Source organism: Mya arenaria, chromosome 7, assembly GCF_026914265.1.
Source record: "Mya arenaria isolate MELC-2E11 chromosome 7, ASM2691426v1".
NCBI lineage: Eukaryota > Metazoa > Mollusca > Bivalvia > Myida > Myidae > Mya > Mya arenaria.
Genome location: NC_069128.1, coordinates 3,046,179 through 3,068,747, shown reverse-complemented (window position 1 = coordinate 3,068,747; position 22,569 = coordinate 3,046,179). Strand labels below are relative to the sequence as shown.

Sequence of the window (22,569 nt, the reverse complement as noted above, 5' to 3'; positions counted from 1 at the left end):
CATGAAATGTAATAGTAGTCATTATTTTCGTGTGTCGTCCATTCATAATACCGATGGCAGAATTAGTAATGATTTGTCTAAATTCTTAACAATGGGAAACACGTGCCACATAAAGATAGAATTAGATAAATAGTGTATCTTTCTTTTATATCAGCATTTTATATACATATTTATGTTGTTGTTTTTAACATGCCTAGGGTCGATACGGTGCCTTGCCCCGACCGGAAAGTTATGTGAACAATTCTCGAAAAGGCTGATACATGGATAGCAAGTTTTATACTACCAAGGAAAACATATCTTGATGATTACATAGTTATTTATTAAAGTTTTTGGTCATTTTTTTTTTTTTGAAGTTTGTACTTGAACATACCAAATGCTTTTGAAATGTCTATGGAACGTTCACACTAGTCGTATTCACCACCACAGCCATCATCATCATCCTCATCACCACATCATCATCATCATCCTAATCATCACCACCACCACCACCACCACCACCACCACAGCCATCATCATCATCATCATCATCACCACATCATCATCATCATCATAATCATCACCACCACCACCACCACCACCACCACCACAGCCATCATCATCATCATCATCCTCATCACCACATCATCATCATCATCATAATCATCACCACCACCACCACCACCACCACCATCATCATCATCATAATCATCATCATCATCATCATCATCATCATCATCATCATCATCATCATCATCATATCATCATAATCATCACCACCACCACCACCACCACCACCACCATCATCATCATCATCATCATCATCATCATATCATCATCATCATCATCATCATCATCATCATTACCACCACCACCACCACCATCATCATCATCATCATCATCATCACCACATCATCATCATCATCATCATCATAAACATCACCACCACCACCACCACCACCACTATCATCATCATCATCATCATCAACAACAATAATAACAGCAACATCATCGTCGGAGTAGTTACATATTTATAAAATTATCAAATAGCCTTAAGTTATTCTGATATTACAAGGGGAATGTGAATGACCATGTTCATAATGTTCATGTTATTTATTTTTAAGTAGCACACTTCGAAAAATAAACCGCAACAAATCTGCGCCATATCCGATTATCAAGATTTAAGCCGCTTATAGCATAAAGGCGCGGAACCTAAAAATTACATCATTAAGTCGCTTGTGTCCGGGATAAATCTTAAATACCCTATGTCCGATCCTAATTGTAGTCTTTGTCCAGACACAGGGCTCCATTACCAGGCTGTTTTCATAAAGAACACAAATATTGTCAACATTTGTGCTGGCGATAGTCTAATACCCTTGATAAAGACAATATTTGACATAAGCGGCTAATCGATCGATTAAATATGACGTTCCCTGCGGGACACTATAAGATGCCCGCTGTGACGCAATGTTCGGCAATGAAGGACCTGAACGCGTCTTATATTGTAAACAAGTAGACACATCCTCTCCCTGGGCAAAGAATGCTGTCCAGTTTGTTTGTACATATTGTGTAAACAGTCCATTGGCCAAGGTTTATGTTTATGTGGACCGTTAGGAATTTGGAAACATTCAGCTTTCATAATCAGCACATGGCGTCATGTGTTGAACTGGCATTACGAAATTAACAGCCAAAAGAGCTGAAACATTAGGTCAAGGACGGAAACATAACAAATTCCAAGCACATGCTCATTTTTTTTTGTAAAAATGTGTATGATATCCAATGAGCATCCGAATGTATCATCAATGTTTAAATAAGTCTTGGTTTTAACTTATTGCGTTAGTCTCGTGTTAATTTGACTTAACAATATAAATGCACTTTTGTTTATGCCAAACATGTGTGGCTGAGGCTTCATCGCTGTATTGCTGTTCCCATTGTAACCACGTGCTCGAAATCGTACACGGCCCTTTCAAAGCAAACATCTTGAAGAAATTGTGCAATAGGTCTGAAATTGGATACATCATATTTATTTGCTCATATGAAAGGGGGTCGGGCATGCTCAAATGAGTATTTAAAGAGTTGCGGTCCCGGCTTTGTTCTTAAGTATAATTTCGTCAATGACACTGTCTGATACATGGTTAATTTTGCAAAAAGTTGTCCAACTTTTTTTCAAAGTACATTTTTGATCTTGTGTCCCCTGTATTCATCTTTCATACACATCTTTGAATTTGACAATATGGATATAAAAATGGACTTAAGTTGGGAAATGTGAAATAATATATTATACCAATACTGGACAGGCCAAGATTACACCAATACTTAAACTAAGTTTAAGATTTCAGATTCAAACATATTTAAAGCGTCCGTATTTCAAACTGTTACATGTGTGGCAATGGTTCGACCACCCAGACCACTATCTTTGACAGGGTCTTGTTCCAACGTGCAAAAATCACCCCAATCCTCTAGTTGACCATCTCTTGATACATTCGAGATAAATGTGAGATAATGAGAAAATAATGCGCAATGATATCCCATGCTCAAGATAAGTTAAGATAAGTTAATCTTGAATTAAGGCTTATCATGGCTTTCTGTCATTTGAAGCTATTTAGGATCAGATTTTTGAGTGGACCACTGACCAAGGGCTGATACGGGGATTAAGGGGACTTCTGATTGATTAAATAGGTCACATAAAAGTAAAACTTGTGCATATTTCTGTGGTAATATCTAAACTCAGAGCTTTAATATTGAACACTGTGGATTAGTAAATAGAGATTGCATTTTAAGTCTTCCATAACAGAACTTCTTCATTCTGAAGAACACTAACAATAACCATTAGGGTTCAAATCGTAATTAATTCTGTAAAAATATCAAAACTCAGAGCTTGTGGAATAGTAAACGGAGATTGCATTTCCGAATTTCTTCATTTCTGCAGAGCAGCGCACATACTATTTAGAGAGTAACAATTACCCTCAGTCCTCACAATCAACATTACAGTAGTCAGACTTTGTGGGTTGCATTTAAGAATTTCTTCATTTGATTTTCTGCAGAGCAGTGCAGAAATTTAGACTAAGACTAACAATTACCCTCACGCGTCACAAACATCATTGCAGCGTTGTCTATGTGTATTACAATGTTCACATTGCATAATGTTATTATGGAGCTGAAATGCAAATATTCTGACACTTAGGCAGGCCGGGAAGTGTTTGAGAAGTTAATGTCTAAGACTGTTCCTGCTCCACCCGGTGGCAGATTTCACAATCCAAACACTGTAATCACGTTATCTTCTGCTTTCCCCCGCTGTACCCTTGGGCGAGACAGTTGTTTCCAAGGGTTTTTCTCCTGTTTCTTAATCAAATCTGAATAATTATCTGCTTTTCTCTCGCTTTGGATTAATTTGACATTTCATGATTTCGGAAGCTAGAATTTCGGTTTTGATTCGTTGGTATATTGTTTTTTCACGCAATTAAATGCCCACTGCGCATCCCGCTGAGCACATCCGGGCTTATCGCTTCCCGGCGTTCTGTGTCAGTCTGTGTCACACAGGCGCTATGAGGACGTCACCGCAAGAACATTTAACGCAGTAGTCAAGCGTCTTGCGATTGCTTGCTCTGCCTTCAGGGTGCGGGTACATATTGAATACAAGCTCGTCGTTGGTGCCAAATTCCTAACCTCATTACAAGCAGCCTTAGCAAATTTGTAGATTCCTGCCGCGAAAATTAGGACCGATTAGTTGGTAATTTCATTCATTGGAGTGCAGAAATCTGTTAATTTTTGCGGAACGGCTTAAGTTGTCAAAACATGTTACCGAAGTTTTGTTTAGATTCTTTGGCTAAACTCCGATATCTATCTCGTGGTATATTATGGCAGGTCGAGCCAGATTCCTTGTCAAATGTTTCCAGCCAGTTTTTGTGAAGGTTTTCCCTAGAACGCTGCATGTTAGCAGTTGCATAAATAAACACCGTGTCTTTTTTAAATCCCATGTCTAACTAACAAGGCAGTGTCATACTTTAATATATATTCATTTGTATAATTATTACGAAACAGGTTCGCAAAGTTCACTAAGTGGAGTTTGTGTCTTGGAACGAAATTGTACTAAATTCAGATAATGACTGATAGATACTAGTATCTGCAATAGTAAGTTTCAGTTACAATCTTAATAGACAATCTATTAAAATGGTCAGCCAGGGGGGGGGGGGGGGGGCTCAGTGTATGCCTCAGAGTCAGATGATGGGTTCAACAGAACAGAACAGAATGGAATGGAACAGAACAGAGCCAAATAGAACAGAACATTTATTCTGTTAGTAGGGTTTTAGCCAGTTTTCAACATTCTCGTTCACCAGAGTGATGATGCTATGCGTTCCATAATATATTTATCATGTTCGAACCTCTGATGAATGAGAATGGGTTTTAAAAGGGGCTGCAGAAAAGGGACAATGTGCTATGGGAGAAAAGGGCACTGATAAGAATATGAACATTATGAATTTCACAGAAAATGTTAGGAATAGTAATTAACTGAGGTAATATCTGGTTTCAAGTGCCAGATATGTCAAGTTTGTATGAATTTATAATTACATTTTGAGTTTTTAACCAAAACATGAGAAGTATTTTATTAGCTTAAGCATTTAATTCTATAAAGGCAAAACGGTGCCCATGCTGGTCTTCATGAGGGCAGATGGGTGCTACCAAAAAATACAGCACCCTTGTATAGCTTTTTAGATAAATACCCAATCAGGCAATAACTTATAAATACGTTTATGAAATAAGTCTCATTGACTTAAAAATATTCAGCCGAAACAAAAGTACACATATATAACGTTGTTTATTTAACCGTAAGAACCATACTTCTAAATTATAATTGTAAAATTTGATTTAACATTTTTAAGGACTATTATCATATTGACTGGCCCGATTTCTTTCTTAATGGTATGTCGAATGTAAGTTAAATCATCAACCAAAAATAGTACCCTCTATAAGTTGTAAGGAATCTGCTCGGACTTGCATCGAATTTGCTTAATTGGACAACAAAAACGGAACGTTTCATATGAAAATAAAATTTGACAACTTTATTCATCGTAATGACAAGTTTTGGAACAGTTTTCTGTCGGCCCAGTTACTGTTGATGGCGAATTCCTTAGATGACCAATCATTCTGTGATCGACTTACGATCCGTGCTTTATTTACCAATGATTCGTCGTGAATTCTCTTTTGTCCAGAAACAACACTTCGCTAGCAGTTTTTGTCAACATGTGGGGACGGACATCGCACCCACTTGGAAAATGTGTTAGCAACATTTACAACATTAATGGATTAGTCAGATTTTGCAATGCGTCAGATACGGATTGGTGATTGGTGCTGAAAACAGTGTATCGCTGGACCTGATGGATTAGTCACAAATAACAAGCACCAAGTGGTAGACATGTACAATCGTCTCCTTGCTTTGATTCGTTCCATAGTTCTTTATTTACTTCATTTTTCCATCTATTATTTGTTCCATATTTCTTGTTGATTTTTTGTTCTATATTTCTTGTGTTTAGATTTTCCATTGTTCTTGTTTTGATTTATTCCATAGTCCTTGTTTGAGAATCAGCATCCTATCGAAATCATTATAAAAACTCATAGATGTACAGAAATCAGTATATAGAATCAACGCGTCAACGAAATAATCAAGGAAAACAACGTTTTACCGAAATAATCATAAAGAGAACAACAGCTTACCAAAATAATATAAAGAGAGTTCATTTAAGGAAATATAACACACAATATAATTATGTTTGAAATATGCCAACTGTCGAGTGATCAAATTCATAGTACAAAATAGGTAACGTATACAAATACACAATCATAGCAATAGCGAAATAACACTACTTTTTCAACTTTCTATCGAAATATCGTTTTGCTGAAATAATCATGCAAAATCAAAATGATACAGAAATGATCATAAAGAATCAACGATTTACTGAAATGACCCGTAGGTGGCAAATATGCCTGAGTACTCGTATTGACATATGAGAAAGTATTAAAACATTTGTGAACTGTCACAAGATTCCATTCCAATTCTAAAATTGATGTAAAAATAATGTTTGCAATAAAATAATAAAACGAAAAAACGTCAGTCGGATGCACTCGAATCCGCCTAAAGCAATTTAAAAGATTATGCTTTCAAATATTTAATAGCCTGATGCACCAATTTCTATAGGTATTGTTCGTGAGCAAATACACGGGTCTACGCTAAGGTCTAGGGGCGGGCAGGGTGGGGGGTTATATAATGGTAGGAAAATCGAACTCATTCACGAATCGTACTCCGTATATCCCTTGTTTGTCAGAATACTGTGTAAACAGACGGGAATAAAATACAAATTTTAGCATTATGATCTGTTTGTATTGAACAACATTTTTATGGACTTAGTCGTTTTGACATTTTGAAAAGGTGGGGTTTCTCTCGGGGTATTTTTTTACCAAGTTCGTTGAGCATTGAAAGCAGATATTGAACCCAAGTATTCATAAAGACATTGGATTCGCGCAGTGAAGAAAAGAGATGTGTTTTGCTTTGGTATGAAACATTTTTCTTGCATAGTCGAAATTGAAGATTTTTTGGCAAGTTTTTAAGTATTTGTGCACTATTGAAAATGTCTTTACAAGGGAATTGGTTTTTATGCGAACCAAGCACCTTAATGTCGATGCATAATTTGAAAGTTTTCAACGCCCGTCCCCCTCCCCTACCAGATAGAACTCTTGGTTGCTTAAATCAGGTTTCGCTCGAAAAAGGGATATTTCTAACCAGGAATAGTTTTAACCCGGTGAAACCCTTACAAGGGGTAGTTCTTACCAGGGGTAGTAACTTTAACCAGTGGGATATCTTGTCTGTTCGTACAAAACTGTTATTCTCACTGGAGCAAACGCCGGTGATATTCACGGTAAAATAGACGTAATCCCGCGAAACCCCTAGCCTAACTTCTAGTCCATATCATGTATTGCGCTTCAAGCACTTACAGTTGCATGATGTGGTGATTTGTCACTTAATTGTCAAGTTCTGTTCTGTTTAAGTTTAAATTGTATACCACCATAGGAATAACTGGGGAATTAGCTCAAGTGGTAGAGCGCTCGCTTAGCATGTGAGAGGTACCGGGATCGATACCCGGATTCTCCATAAGTTTTTTGTTCTACCTTTTAGTGGTCGCTTCACTATAATAACAAACATCTGATGCCGTTGTAGATGAAATACGCATTAAATGAAATTTGTGTTCATTGCCAAGTCTTATACAAAGCCTCATACCGAACATACAAGGTTCGAAGCCCCGGAGGTATAAGTGCCTTGGAATGATACTATCTTCTTACTACTCACAATAATTAATGTCACCCAGAGCCCATCGGATAACTCTGGAAAATATTATTATGTATGATTATAAGAGCCCTTTACTCATAGCACCACTTATATTTGACGTCCCGAGTATATTCATGACGTAATGAAACAGGTCCGGTAAACACGTGCCTGACATCCCGTGTCCATAGCGAAATGTAGGATTATCAAGAGCCACCGAATAGTCCTTAACATACCCACAAATGTCAGCCACCCGGAGCCCTTGGCGAGCCCCTGGCAGTTATAAGAGTATGATGCGGCAATTTGTCGCTCATTGTGAGCCCACAGTTGATACTTGGCTCTTAATTGATCGTTGGGTTCACGAAGAATAATGGGCTCACAGCGGGAGGGAGGCACCACAGAACTCCTGTATCGTATATCGACCGAGTGATTGTAAAACTAGGTTTTTTATTTCACTAAATCGAATGGTGAATATGAAAAGACCCCATCTGCTAGCTAATGTACTGCAGCTTTAAGCCCTTTTCGTGTTCGCCCCTCGAAACGTACCAAACAAATGCTGAAAATATGCGCTGTGTTTATTGTCATGCTATACTTTGCGTCTATAATCCTCAGTTTACAAATTGGAAAAATAGTTAATTGGTAAAATACCGTATATTAGCAGTTTAACTTATGAATTAGCGCAATATTGCGTCGTAATGAAAGTGTCAGTTCGGTCTTTTTGAATGGCTATAAAATATCTTTTTAAGAAAGGTATAACAAAGAATGGAAAATCTAGTTGTTCCAAATGTCATCATTTTGGTTTATCTTGTTTTCATGTATGAAAACTGTTTGAATAAAATCAGAATTCCTTTGAGGAAAAGGGCTCTGATGGCATAAAATAAACAATGAAAAAGTATTCTCATGTTGAACAAAAATATCCCCGGTATTTAGCATCTATAATGACCGATAAAATAATATTTGGGGTGATAATGGTGTTTATACTTATCACACATTAATCATAAAGAAAACAAATAACCTTTCGTAAGATCTGAGTGAGTGATATAGTCTGTTTTGAAAAGTACACACAGATAAACGTTCCGACAATTTCGGGGCAGAGATAAAAGACCGTTGCGATCAGATAGTATGGAATATTTTGACAAGTTTACATAGAAAATAATTCACGTGTCAATTCGGTAATTCTTCATGCTTCATCTATTTCAACTTTTGTTTATTCATTAGTCAGATGTTTATCTAATAATTTCTTAATGACGGGGGGTACCGAGACTCTCCGAGGGTAAAAATAATGTGAACTCAGGCTGCATCGGCGACCTCCGTAAGGTCACTCGGAATTGTACGGAATTTACCGAATGGACGCCAAATTTTATCAAATTTTAATCAAAATGAAATTTTAATAAGTGTGAAAATGTCAAGTTGTCAGGTTCATGTCAAGGGAAGATGTCATTTTTACACTGATCAAACGATTTAGTCCCTAGAAGATAAGGTCTTTTGACAAGTTTTCGGCCCTTTCTCATAGATGTAATAATTAATCTTTATCCTTTGAAACATCTTTTTTGAAGATCCAACTTCCTTATTTCAAAAACACAAAATCAATGGCGATGAATGTGATCTACATTCATGAATACTTTTTTAACTAACTTAATCAGGCGGTTGTTCACACGTGCTTTAAAGTGACACTCTTATTCAAAATCAATACATACACATGTATAACAAACATAAATTTTGACTGATAAGCCTTTTACTACTTACTAAATAATGCATTTATAGAAAATATTTAAAGAAAACAAGTTTGTAACCCTCTATTTTATAACAGAAAACATAAAAATATTAAATGATTGGTGAATGCTAAAAGATTTACTGTAATCTACTATAGTCCCATAAGGTAGAAATACCGTGTTTTATGCTAATTTCTTTCAAATTAATCTCGGTATCCTTCATAAGAACCATTGTTTTCGACATTTATCCATCTTTTTTTGGAATATTAAAGCAGCAGTATTAATTGTGGTAAATCTTATTTGAGAGTAAGAGTGTATCTTTAAAATACTGTGATAAAATTGTTCCCATCAAGGAAAGTCCTTGAATCTATATATATTTCAATGTACATGTTGTTATTGCCGAAAAACAAGCGAAACAAAGTATCAAAAGACAAAATTCTAGTTAACTTCCCATCTAATGAATGCAGTTTGACTTTGGCACCGTCATATTTAACTAAGCTTGACGTACAAAACGTCAATTACGCCACTCAAATTTACGTAATTCTATCAAACTCTTAGCAGACCTGTGAAAAATGCATCTATGCTTGCAGCGATGCCATGCTTTATGTAGAATATGTGGAATTCAACGTTTTCTTGGAATTGTTGCATAATTGGTCCAAGCCGCGTTCCTTAAGATGGAAATGTAGATAGAGGACCCAAAATTAATTGAGGTTGACTTGAACAAATAAACGGTGTTTGGTATGCCTGCTTGGTACCGCTCTTCTCCGTAGTTTAGACAATTTGGTTTGCACGGCGCATGAAAGATTTACGCTCTGTTTATATTCTACCCGCGTGTGTATGTGTTTTCTAGTCTGATAACTTTCGGAATGATTTTATTTATTATGGTAATGTTTATGTCTTTAAAACAATGATGGAATACATTTTATAGAGAATTAAAAGTGAGTTCCTGTAATTGTTTTGGAGCTTAAAGTGTATTTTTCGGTATGTATTGACTAAATTGTTTTTCTATGTATCAGCTAACTTGTGCAAAAAGTTTTTCTTGTGTTAAATCCTTGGCAAAAATCTTTCTCTTTTCTAGAAATTTGCATTTGTATAAAAAACAACAATCAAATACCTAATCAAACAAGAATAACAACATATCTTAGAGGAAAGATTCGTTTTTGCTCAACAAAAAGATTGTTGATTTGACACAAATAAAAATAAATGCGAATAAAAACTGCACAAGAATTCTTCATAAATCAAACAGTTGACTTATTGATACATTCTTTTATCAAAATACACAGTTGAGATCGGCATAAATTCTCATTTCAGTCGAGTATTTCTATTGCAGAATAACCCGGCTATCATTCATCGGTGTAATTAGTAGTATGTTACCGTCGAAGAATGACATTTTACAATATTTCAAAACTAGTCATATTTATCTCTTCAGGAAATCTCGCAGAGTTCTAATCAGCCACATCAAAACGCCTGTCAATCTTCCAGATAACTCAGATGAACAGATCGGGGAGGAGCTTGCAATCGCACGTGACTGTGTGGATAAATACGATTCGCTGAGAGGGAAAATACTTGCGTGACGTCACATTGTGGGATTCGTTCTTATGAATACATCTGGAGATGCAGACGATATCTTATGTGAATTTCAAAATATAAATTGGTTGAATCAAGAAGTATTTGAAACGAATGTTGGATTAATGATCGGTTGTGACATTGATAGAAAGTTTTTCATACTCAGCGAAGAACTAGACAGTGTCTTGTGGCGATTTCAGATTAACCGTGGTTTGAACGTTACAAACTGTGAACTACTAATACGAACAGGCAGACGAACGGAGACTTAAGGTATTAGCCAACAAGGAAAGTTTGGACGATACTGATCGAAGTTGTTCACACTTTTCACACCTTTAGAGCATTGTTTGAGTTGGTGATCTCATTAGATTTCTTAATTAGCGTGTCACTAGTGTCACAGGACATTGTCGAGGTGCTCATCCAAACGATCGAACTATAAAGACGAGGTAACCAAACGATTTTGAATCAGAACAAATTTGTTTAAGCAAGAAGAAGTGCTTAGATTGTGTATGAAATTTAATACGAGCTTAGCTTTTCGGATTAACGCAACGGGCGAAGGAAAGAGCCAGGGATCTTTGGGATTTTGGAGTGCACAAGAAAAATAAACATATTTTAAGCTTTAAAAAGTTTACTTAGTGTTGGGTGACGCCTGAAGCAGGGCTTGAAAGTTTACTCGGACATAAGGAGAAATTGACACGAAGTTTGCTGTGGGTTTATCCGCAAATAGTGCTCGGAATTTAATATTCTGAAAGTAAATTTTACAACCTGCTGCTCGGATAAGATAACTTCACCGGTAAGCATTTTCCTTAATTTTTTACTTCATGTTTTACTTTCATTCAGCATGATCTTTTCACTATTTGTGTAATATTGTTGAATGTTTGGAATACTATTGTCATAAATTATGTATATACTGCTAAGATACGGATTTATTTCGCCTATAAACCACTCTCAGCCATAAATATCCTTCTCTATCTTTATTACTTTCTTTTGACACACAATTTATCATTATAAATTCGTTAAATATTACGATATTTGTATTTGTTATATGGGTCAAATTTGTTTATATTTTCTCATCATTAAAATTGTTTCGCTACCAAGAAAGCCTGACTTTAGGTCTGAGCTGTGTTGAAACATTGAAGGGCCTTGTTTACAATTTTACATATTAACTTATAAACAAAATGAAATTCAATCCACAACCAATGTTAAATACGGCTATCATGTTACGACATTTGGATCACTTTATCAAACTTGGCCAGGAATTGGGCAGATAAAAATGTCTGCACGGACAACTGACCGATAGTGACCAGTAGATTTGCCACTATCTCTTGCCCAGTATAGATACTGATAGTGTCAGGAACGGAAATCTAAATTTGTTTTGGAATAAGTGCAATCTGTAGGTTAGTGAATCCTAGTTTTATGTGGATAATTATTGTTATAAATATAATTAATATTTCACGTACAAAATCAAGTCATTATATTATGTTTAATAATATAATTTGTATAGTTTTTTAATGACGCTTGGCAAACATTATGCTATTAAATTTTTGTATTCATAATAATACTTTCAGAACGCATTTTATTGGTAAATGGAAGGTTTTCAAAACTCTAATTTTGAGGATTTGACTATGATAGCAAGGAAGTATATATGACATAAATTGCTCACAATCGGCACAAGTATATTCTCAAAAATAAATTCATTTAAATCCCTCTTCAGTTTTTTAATGACACCGATTAAACAATAGAAAAGGATGACATTAAATAATTTTCCCTTGTAATTTTCAATTAGCAGGAAGTTATATTTACTTATTTAATTGATGTTAAGTGTCTTCTTTGTCATGTTCACACGTGAAATGCGCTATAATTGATAGTACACATCTCTGGTTCCGTTTTAAGCAAATATAGCCAGTGCATTCAAAACATGATGTTTCATTTGGAATAAAATACTTCGTATAAATAATGTATTAGATATGTCGCATTGTTTTTTGCAAGACTGAGCACGTGCAATGCGCATATACTTTAATAAATGTATGATTTATTTATCATATGCACGAAAGTAACTATAAAATCATAAATATTAGTTGTTGTTACAAATGTGTAACATTTTGCATGCATTTATAGAATGGTAATATCTTGGCTACATGCTGTTGTCTTGTATTTGAAGCCAAACAATGGTACGCGGTTGAATACGTTAATTCAGAACCATTCTTGGATGCTGCGCATAACTCACATTGTCAGATTTTTTTTTCCTTTTTTCAGAACCATAAAGAACGCATGGAATCATAACGTTCCATCGAACTGTAACAGCAACGTACGAAATACGTTTCTGACGACAAAAACGTTACTGAGTGATGATGGCGGTGGTTATCAAGGCTACCGGAAGTCTCTTGGTTTTAGCGGTCATCCTTTGGACGGCGGAGGCTGCTGTTGCGGACCGGAAGCAGTGCCAGGAAATTACGATTCCGATGTGCAAGGGGATTGGCTACAATTACACCTATATGCCAAATCAGGTATGCAATTGAAAAAAAAATACTGAACGTTTTTTAATCTTAATATTTATTAATTTCTTTCTTTGACAGTTAACTTAAATGTCATCTATAATTTGATAACAAATCAGCATCAAAATAATTTCAAAATATATATGTATATTTGAACACACGAAAGCTTTTTCTTAATGCATAAAAATGAAGGACATTATACATCATACACATTTTTGTAAACGCCCCAAATTCAGTGCTAGTGCATTAATTTCATATTTTTGTTGTTTCATTTAGCCCAGGGATGTCTCCATGTAAATAAACTTAGTTTGTCACATTGTGTAATATACGCGGTGGTATTTTAAGCTTTAAGTAGACGCGTTTGGAGAAAGTTTTTTGAAGCCATTAGAAAACCATGTGCTCAAAAATTATTCTTTATCGCAAGTGGTTGATACTATAAACGATTATCGATTACGAAAATGTGTGGAATTTGGCAAGAATTTCTATAAATACAAATATGTATGCTATCACTTAACACTTTTCTGATTTTGGCATGGAAATATTGTGATAGTGCGCGCTTATATTGCAATCTACATGCGCCGCTTCTTGGTGTAAAATATTTCAAATACATTTTAAGTGATTTTTGATATTTTATACAAACAAAAAACACTAGGTTTCTAAAGTTTTCGATCAATCGTTTATGATAGACTGGATATTATCAATATGTAGTTTTAATAAAAAAACACTCTTCACTCTTTAAATTGAATTCATGAAATCGATTTTATTGTTGAGCATGTTTACTGAGTCTTTTGTGAAATATCGGCAATTTTTGTTTATTTGGAAATGTTTGTGACAATGAATTATAACCTTTATTTCAATGGTCAGGCATTAATAAAAAAAACATGGTCATAAATATCATTTTGTGATCTTAAAATGTCTTAATTGAAAGTAATAATGACCGATTATCATCATGTTTCATGTTCTAATCATGACTTATTTACTATCAAGATACGATCTAACATTCGAATGTTGACAAAGTTATTATCATACTGATGCTGATACTGATGCAGATAATAACATTATAGCGTTACTTAAATAACCCGAGGCCCTTTTTCTATTTTGACGTTTTTAACTTGAACACCATCGTTAGAAAGCTTTCGTTTTGACAGGATAAAAACTAAGAAGCTAACATTATGTCTCAAAAGCATAATGTTTTGACAAGCTTTACTAACACGGATCTCAGAATTGACAACCGGGCCTCAAGCCAACGATAATTTGGACACTTGGGAAAACACTGACCAGTCACCTTGTGTAAATACCGGCCTCCCTAAAGAAAACATTGACGATTTCCCGGTACCTAATGATGTGAATGCGTACTGTACATTATGTTTTTCTTTGATGTGTTTAATTACGGTCAATCGTTCGTGCATTTTGGACAATTACTTCTTGTTTCCGCACCATGACCCGCCATTAGCACGACCAAAAGAAAAAAAACAAAAACAGAATAACATTTTGAACGTATCATTCAAACTATAATTTGATTTTAATGGATACCTTGATCGCAATATTGCATTTACCCGGGTCAACATGTTTAAAATTCAGAGTCACACCTTGAAAAAAAACCTAACAAAAAACCGGCACGTTTAACATCCGGCGCCCGGTATCTCTGTATTGTCAGACTGCCACAGTATCTCCCCACAAGCACACATCTGGCCTCCTATCTGCCATGCAACTGTTCGTGTCTACTGTCAGACGTGAAGTGTAGGAGTTTTTTCTTGTGTCTGTGCATTTGTATTGTTGTTAGGGAAGTTACAGGTTTATGTCTTGTAAGTTGTAATTCCATGTGCCAATTAATTAGATAAGGTTGGCTAACACTTTTCGATCCAAAATCGGGAATTTTACAATTTGTAAGGGAATGCAAGAATGAGTGAGTGAATAATTGTATTATGAATGGATCATTGTGCCAGTGAATGAAACAGTCAATAAATGTGTGAATGAAAACAAATACACTTAAATGAAAGGACACCATATTCAAAAACAACATCAAAAACACAATCAACCGATCAACCATTTAGCCCAGTAATGCTTCCTAGGGTATTCAATATGATAAAGTAAACGAATGAATGATAACGTGATCCCTGTTCTTTCAGTTCAACCATGACAGCCAAGACGAGGCGGGGCTAGAGGTCCATCAGTTCTGGCCCCTCGTTGAGATCCAGTGTTCCCCGGACCTCAAGTTCTTCCTGTGTTCCATGTACGCCCCCATCTGTATGGAGAACTACCAGCCACATCTCCCGGCTTGCAGGTACGTTTGTTTGCAATTCTAACAGGTCGTGTTGTACTATGGTTATTAGTAACCAGTACTTACACAGTAGGGTGGTGTTTTTAGAATGTTCGGCAGTGGTTTTAGAGAACGGTTGCTTCCGTTTCCGGTAAAAGCTAGATTTTAAAAGCCTTTTCAATATTCTATTGCTCTAGTATTGTTCATAATATTATGATTTTGACCTTAAATATTGAATTCTATTTTTAATGTCCTTTATAAGTCATTTATGTTTATAGTTTATTCAATTACGATGGAAATTTAATTTATGTACCACTAAATGTTTGGTACCGAAGTATTAACTTGACAATATAATGACTTATTAATTTTACATTGCCGTTTTTGAATCTTACAGATCAGTATGCGAAAGAGCAAAGTCCGGCTGCGCGCCGCTCATGCGCCAGTACGGATTCGTATGGCCTGAGCGCATGGACTGTAGCCGCCTCCCTCGATACGGTGAGGGAAAGCTGTGTATGGACCGGAACATTACCGACTCTTCCGGTTCCGGTAAGGGCAACCCCGACCGTGACAACCCTGAACTGAAGCCACGGACAACGACATTTGCACCACCGCGGACGGTTGTTCCGGGTGCGGACGACAAATACAAACCGCATAAACCAGACGGTAATACAGAGATTACTTGGGATCCGGAGCTCCCCGGACTACCCGACCTCTCAAATTTGCAGCCAATCGATGACCATGTGTGCATGTGCAAGTGCCGCTTCCAACAAATTCCTGACACAAGCTCGTACTACGGGAAGCTAACAACCGGTGGGATCCAAAATTGTGGCATGAACTGTACAAGTCCGTACCTTACAGACGATGAGAAAACATTTGCCTCCTTCTGGATCGGCCTCTGGTCAATCTTGTGCTGCCTTTCGACGGCCATAACCCTACTGACATTCTTCGTTGATATGTCACGCTTCAAGTACCCTGAGCGTCCCATAATCTTCCTCAGCGGATGTTATTTCATGGTGTCCATCGGCTTCATCATCCGGATGGTGTTGGGACACGAGGCGGTCGCCTGTGACGGTTCAACGATTCGCTACTCAACGACTGGACCGGCGTCTTGCGTAACAAGCTTCTTACTCGTGTACTTTTTCGGAATGGCCTCTTCCATTTGGTGGGTGATTCTGGCCTTCACGTGGTTCCTTAGCGCTGGACTGAAGTGGGGCTCAGAGGCTATCTCAAGTTATTCTCAGTATTTCCATATGGCTGCTTGGTTGGTTCCCAGCATAAAGTCAATCGCGGTGTTGGCACTATCTAGCGTAGACGGGGACCCAGTCAGCGGTATCTGCTATGTCGGAAATCAAAACATAAACAATCTTCGAGGATTTGTGTTAATTCCCTTATTTGTATACCTCCTCATCGGATCTTCGTTCTTAATCGCTGGATTCGTGTCATTGTTCAGAATCCGTAATGTGATCAAGCACCAAAATGGTGGAAAAATTGACAAACTTGAGCGATTCATGATCAGAATAGGTGTGTTTTCACTATTATACACAATTCCTGCCACTATAGTTCTAGCGTGCTATTTCTACGAACAGCATTTAAAAGACGATTGGGAGAGATCTGTCACGTGCCCCTGTATGGGACCGAAATCCAAACCTGACTTTGTGGTGTTTATGTTAAAATACTTTATGTTACTGGTAGTCGGAATCACAAGCAGTTTCTGGATTTGGACCGGAAAGACTGTCGAATCTTGGAAGAAAGTGTGCAATGGACGACTGTGTTGTCAGAATTCGGACTATGCCTACTCACAACCTCCAATTAAATACTCTCCCACTTCCGGTTCAGCCATTTCGAGTATCCACAAGCCACTTCCGGTCAGTCATTGTTGAGTCATGACGGACCGTAAAGAAGGCAATTAAGAAATATCTTTAGATTCTCACCGATTGTATTTATTTCAATAAATGTCTTTTCGTATTACATTTCAGTACAGTACACTTAAAAATCTCTAATCTGTTATAAATTAAGGATAAAAAAGATACATAATACGTTACATCACGGACCGATACACCACTGGTTTATTTGGCGTGATTACATGTATACAAGTGTACTTTTACATTTCCGGTGAGGAGCTAAAGTCGATTCTTTATTACTTCTACAGTTTCGTTCAAAAGTGACAATCGTGGTTCTTGGACTGTGTTATGTAAATTATATTGTTATTATTAAAATTGTACATATGTGTATCTTATTACTATTATTATTATTATTATTGTTGTTGTTGTTTAGGGCATATGATCTTTTTGTTGCCATGTTTTTTTCCGTGAAATATTTCAACTAAGATTTTTTTCCATATTGTTTCTTCAAACCTTTCGATTTTCTTCTTGTTTCGTTTGAAGATATTTTTGGAACTTATTTTCTTTGTTCTCGCTTACAAATTGACATTGTATTAACAGTTTCTTTTTATTATACAGCCATTTGGTTAAAGCTTTAATCTGTGTACAGAAATCCAAAATGTAGTAACTAGTATTGCAAAATTCGACGGCTATGATTGATCGAAACTACCCGAATTTCGGAAATCGACGGAAAAGTTTCTGGAAATTTCGTCATATTACGGCATTTCTCTGAACTTTTCCATCTTTTTTACTGCCAGATATGTCTTGTAGATCAAGTTCAAAACGCGGGTGTGAATTGTATTGTTGCTTTTTGTCATTCCAAATCTTTGCATTGAGATTATATCACGGAAATTCATTAAAATTTCTTTCTTGTGCAATATTAGGTTTATTTAGTTCACAACCCTTTTAGCTGCGTTCAATCCTTTTTAACTGATTTTTATTCACCTTTACTCACACTTTTCCACTTGTCGCAAAAATTGGTGACATTGTCTGAATCGGACACGAGGCTATTGAGCAACCAATCAAAACTTACCATTGTGCTCACGTGTTGTACAATCATTATTGATACGTCACAGTTGTTTTTGTTGTTAAATAAATAAAATGTTCAGCCATTTGTACGACGATCGCCTTTTTAAGGAAAAAGATTTGTTCTCTTTTGCATTTATATGACTTAAACAATATGTACTTACTGGAATGAACATTCTGATTTTTGGAAGTATTTAATGGGTAACTGTTGTGTAAATGAAAGCAAGCTGTACATATTTCTGCATAATGATAATTCTGGCAAATAATTATGTATATATTTGTTAGTAGAATTTGAATATTTTTGAAGTGTGAATGTGTAAATATGTTGTTGTAAATGACGAATTTGAGACGAAACAAAAGGTGCTATATCAGTCGACTGAGGTGCGACCTTCGATATCTTAATATGTATTATTGAATATAATTTGTGTCATATGTACGATGTACATGTTTTGATGTCATTAAAAATGTAAAATATTTATATCTGTCTTGTTATTATAAAGAATTATGCATCCCTACAATTTTCCCAATATCATGCTGGGGCTTATTGTACAACGTTAAAGCTGGCATTGTTGTATATACATGAGGATATATAAAAGCACCAACGATTTCCTTCTATCATTTGACCTTCATATAACGCAATTTTAGAGTAATTCATATGATTGAATTATAACAGAAAATCATGCTAATTACGAAGGGAAGGCGGAATATGTATCCATATTTTGCCACACATGAGGGTGTTACCAATCCTTCCCATTGCGTACCGAATACCCCGAATCCTGCGTACCTTACATCCCGAATCCTGCGTACCTAATACCCCGATTTCTGCATTACAATCCGCCTACCATCCTCTTGAGCCCCGATAACTCTTTAAAAACCCTTAATTCTTCGTACCACCCGATTTACATCGATATGATTGAAAATACATATTGTTATGTTTAACTTCTTTTATTACAATTTTGACTATTAACAATTTAGGAAACCGACTTAAGTGAAGAAATATCTTAAGATGTTTTATAAATGCAGGCCCTTAGGAACATGATCACGTTTCCCAGATAGGTGAACTAGCTCATTCACTGCCAAGGTTAATATAAGGCCTTGATCGGCTGAGGGACTGTCCAAATACAAGCGTACAAAGCGTATTCATAATCGGATTCCTTGACAAGTGGGATATACTGACCCCAGAATGTTGACCAACTGACCACCTGACCAACTGATCGTCTGGTTAATGGGTCTCTTAGTGTCCGGAGGCGAATGGCAAACACTAGCCACTGATTTGTGTCCGCTATGAATGACCCATGTGTCCATGCGGGTTTCAGACTTCAAGATGTAGGTCACTTTCATTAAGTGAAGACAAAAATAAGTTATCAAAGAGATTAATTAAGAAACGGTAACGCCCATTCTTTCGCACTGGCCCAAATTTCTCGTAACATCCTAATAGTAAAACGTTATAATATATTATTTCTTTAGCCGACTTTCTTTATAAAAAAGTTTCAATATTTTTATCAATTGGTCATGAGAACATTTTAAAATGAGACAAGGTGTGTTCCTGTAATAAAGAACGTAGGATAGATAAAGCGAGCAGGGCATGGAAGTAGCCATTCTGCATTCGGAATACCTCGGCCATTTTTAATCGAAAACAACCTCGGATGTATGCCGGTACATGTGTGGAACAACAGTCCAAAGTTTTGTCGAAGTCGTCTGAACCTTTGCAAATACTTGGAGATAAAGAACATATCCAGTTAATAAGTGAATAAGTCGCTTTTCTATAGGATTATACGCTTCCATATACGATTATACGCTTCCCTATAGGATTATACGCATCCATATACGATTATACGTTTACATAAACGATTATACACTTCCATATACAATTATACGCTTCCATAAACGAGCATACGCATCCATTTACGATTATACGCTTTCATATACGATATACGCATCCATCTACGATTATACGCATCCATATACGATTATACGCTTCCATAAACGAGCATACGCATCCAGATACGATATACGCATCCACATACGATTATACGCGTCCATAAACGATAATACGCTTCCATAAACGATTATACGCTTCCATATACGATTATTCGCTTCCATAAACGAGCATACGCATCCATCTACGATTGTACGCGTCCATAAACGAGCATACGCATCCATATACGATTATACGCTTCCATATACGATTATACGCATCCATATACGATTATACGCATCCATATACGATTATACGCTTCCATATACGATTATACGTTTCCATAAACGAGCATACGCATCCACATACGATTATACGCTTCCGTATACGAGCATACGCATCCATATACGATTATACGCTTCCATAAACGAGCATACGCATCCATATACGATTATACGCTTCCATAAACGAGCATACGCATCCATAAACGATTATACGCTTCCATATACGAGCATACGCATCCATATACTATTATACGCTTCCATATACGAGCATACGCACCCATCTACGATTATACGCATCCATATAGGATTATACGCTTCCATAAATGAGCATACGTATCCATATACGATTATACGCTTCCATATACGAGCATACGCATCCATATACGATTATACGCTTTCATATAGGATATACGCATCCATATACGATTATACGCATCCATATACGATTATACGCGTCCGTATGCTATATACGATTATTCGCCTCCATATGCGATATACGCTTCCATATACGATATACGTTTATAGGCTTCCATATACGATATACGATTATACGCTTTCACATACAATTATACGCTTCCATATTTGAGTATATGTTTTGATGTTATGGTGATGACATATTTTCACATGTGGTCTAAAATTAGTGATGAAAACACACATATGAACAGCTTTTTCCGTTCATGATAACAATTTCCGTCAACTTGTGGAGACAGAGATTTGTGCAACTTTTAGACAAACAAGACTTCTTCCAGCTAATACAGATCTTATATATTCACTATTTTGCTAGATACGTATACGCTCATGAATAAATACAAAAACTGTGTTTCAAGATGTTCACCCGAAAACCCCCAGTTTGTGGTCATGTCATTTCACCAAAAGCAGCGAAAACTTCAGGTACTTAGACAAGTCTCATCGCCACAAGTGTTTCTCGACTGTTTAAATATTTTATTTCCGTCTATACAATGACTCTATGTGTACATATTTTGTTAATGGGCGAAATCCGAATTCCAAATGCAAATATACTTTAAGAAAGCTATCCACAATGTGTTTGAATATACGTTGATAATTGTACGGGTGCTTGAACATTTTGCTTTCAACAATTAACCCTGTTTTAATGAGTTCATAATTACCGAATGTTTAAATATCTTTCACCGTAAATGAACGGATTTAATAAATATTTGGAAGAGCTTTTTCGAAAACTTGAAATTCTAATTAAACGGATTTTTATTCAAAACACACATCGAAAAAGAAGTGTCATTGTATACATACATCCTAGGGTTTCCCGCTTCGCCTCTTTTTGGCACGTAACTCAACTGGATGTGTTTGCACATTTTTTGCAATAAGAAATACAATTCTTAAGTATTCATTTTGAAACATCTGCAGAGGCCAAAATGAAGCCGCCTTCAATTAATATATTATTGTGTCGGATCTACAAGGCCAAACCACAGGTGATAGTATCACGCCAATAAAGCGTTGCTGTTCAGATCACAAAACGTCCGTATCATTGCATACACTCAATGAAATATGGAAAGAAACGAAGTTGGCGTCCAAAAAAGGGGTAAATGTGTTGTCAGTAGAGTTCTATACGATTGAGATATTTCTAAGATTGTTGATTTAACATAACAGAATTCATGAATAAATGGGCATTTGTTTCTATTTCGTTCTCTATTCTACATGGAATGTTGATTTCTCACAAACAGAGTCCATGGTCATGTGTTTCTATTTTAGGCTCTATTCTATATGGAATGTTCATTTCTCATTAGCAGAGTCCATGGTCATTTGTTTCTATTTTAGGCTCTTTTCTACAAGCCATGTTGATTGCTCATAAACAGAGTGCATGGTCATAAATTTCGTTCATATTTTAGGCTCTATTCTACATGGGATGTTGATTTCTCATAAACAGACTCCATGGACAGTTGTTTCTATTTCAGGCTCTATTCTACATGGAATGTTGATTTCTCATAAGCAGAATCCATGGCCATTTGTTTCTATTTCATGCTCCATTCTACATGGAATGTTGATTTCTCATAAGCAGAATCCATGGCCATGTGTTTCTATTTCAGGCTCTATTCTACATGGAATGCTGATTTCTCATAAGCAGAATCCATGGCCATTTGTTTCTATTTCATGCTCTATTCTACAT

The 22,569-nt window shown here is 36.2% G+C and overlaps 1 protein-coding gene and 1 non-coding gene across 6 annotated transcripts in view; both read left to right on the top strand.

The window, feature by feature from the left end:
* LOC128241834 (frizzled-5-like) overlaps positions 1-18,705 on the top strand; it is a 53,942-nt gene extending 35,237 nt beyond the window's left edge. For 2 of the 5 annotated variants that reach the window (XM_052958928.1, XM_052958929.1), the window contains 4 exons: positions 10,433-11,359; positions 12,823-13,073; positions 15,191-15,345; positions 15,716-18,705. In XM_052958928.1, coding sequence (XP_052814888.1) covers positions 12,915-13,073; positions 15,191-15,345; positions 15,716-17,201 — 1,800 coding nt within the window. In that variant the 5' untranslated portion in view covers positions 10,433-11,359; positions 12,823-12,914 and the 3' untranslated portion in view covers positions 17,202-18,705. Of the gene's footprint in view, positions 1-9,769; positions 9,985-10,432; positions 11,360-12,822; positions 13,074-15,190; positions 15,346-15,715 lie in introns of those variants that run through there. The other 3 variants (XM_052958927.1, XM_052958926.1, XM_052958930.1) reach the window with 3 other exon arrangements.
* Positions 7,048-7,120, top strand: Trnaa-agc (transfer RNA alanine (anticodon AGC)). Its single transcript has one exon. It is a non-coding gene; the product is annotated as a tRNA-Ala (tRNA).
* Positions 18,706-22,569: the final 3,864 nt, after the last annotated feature.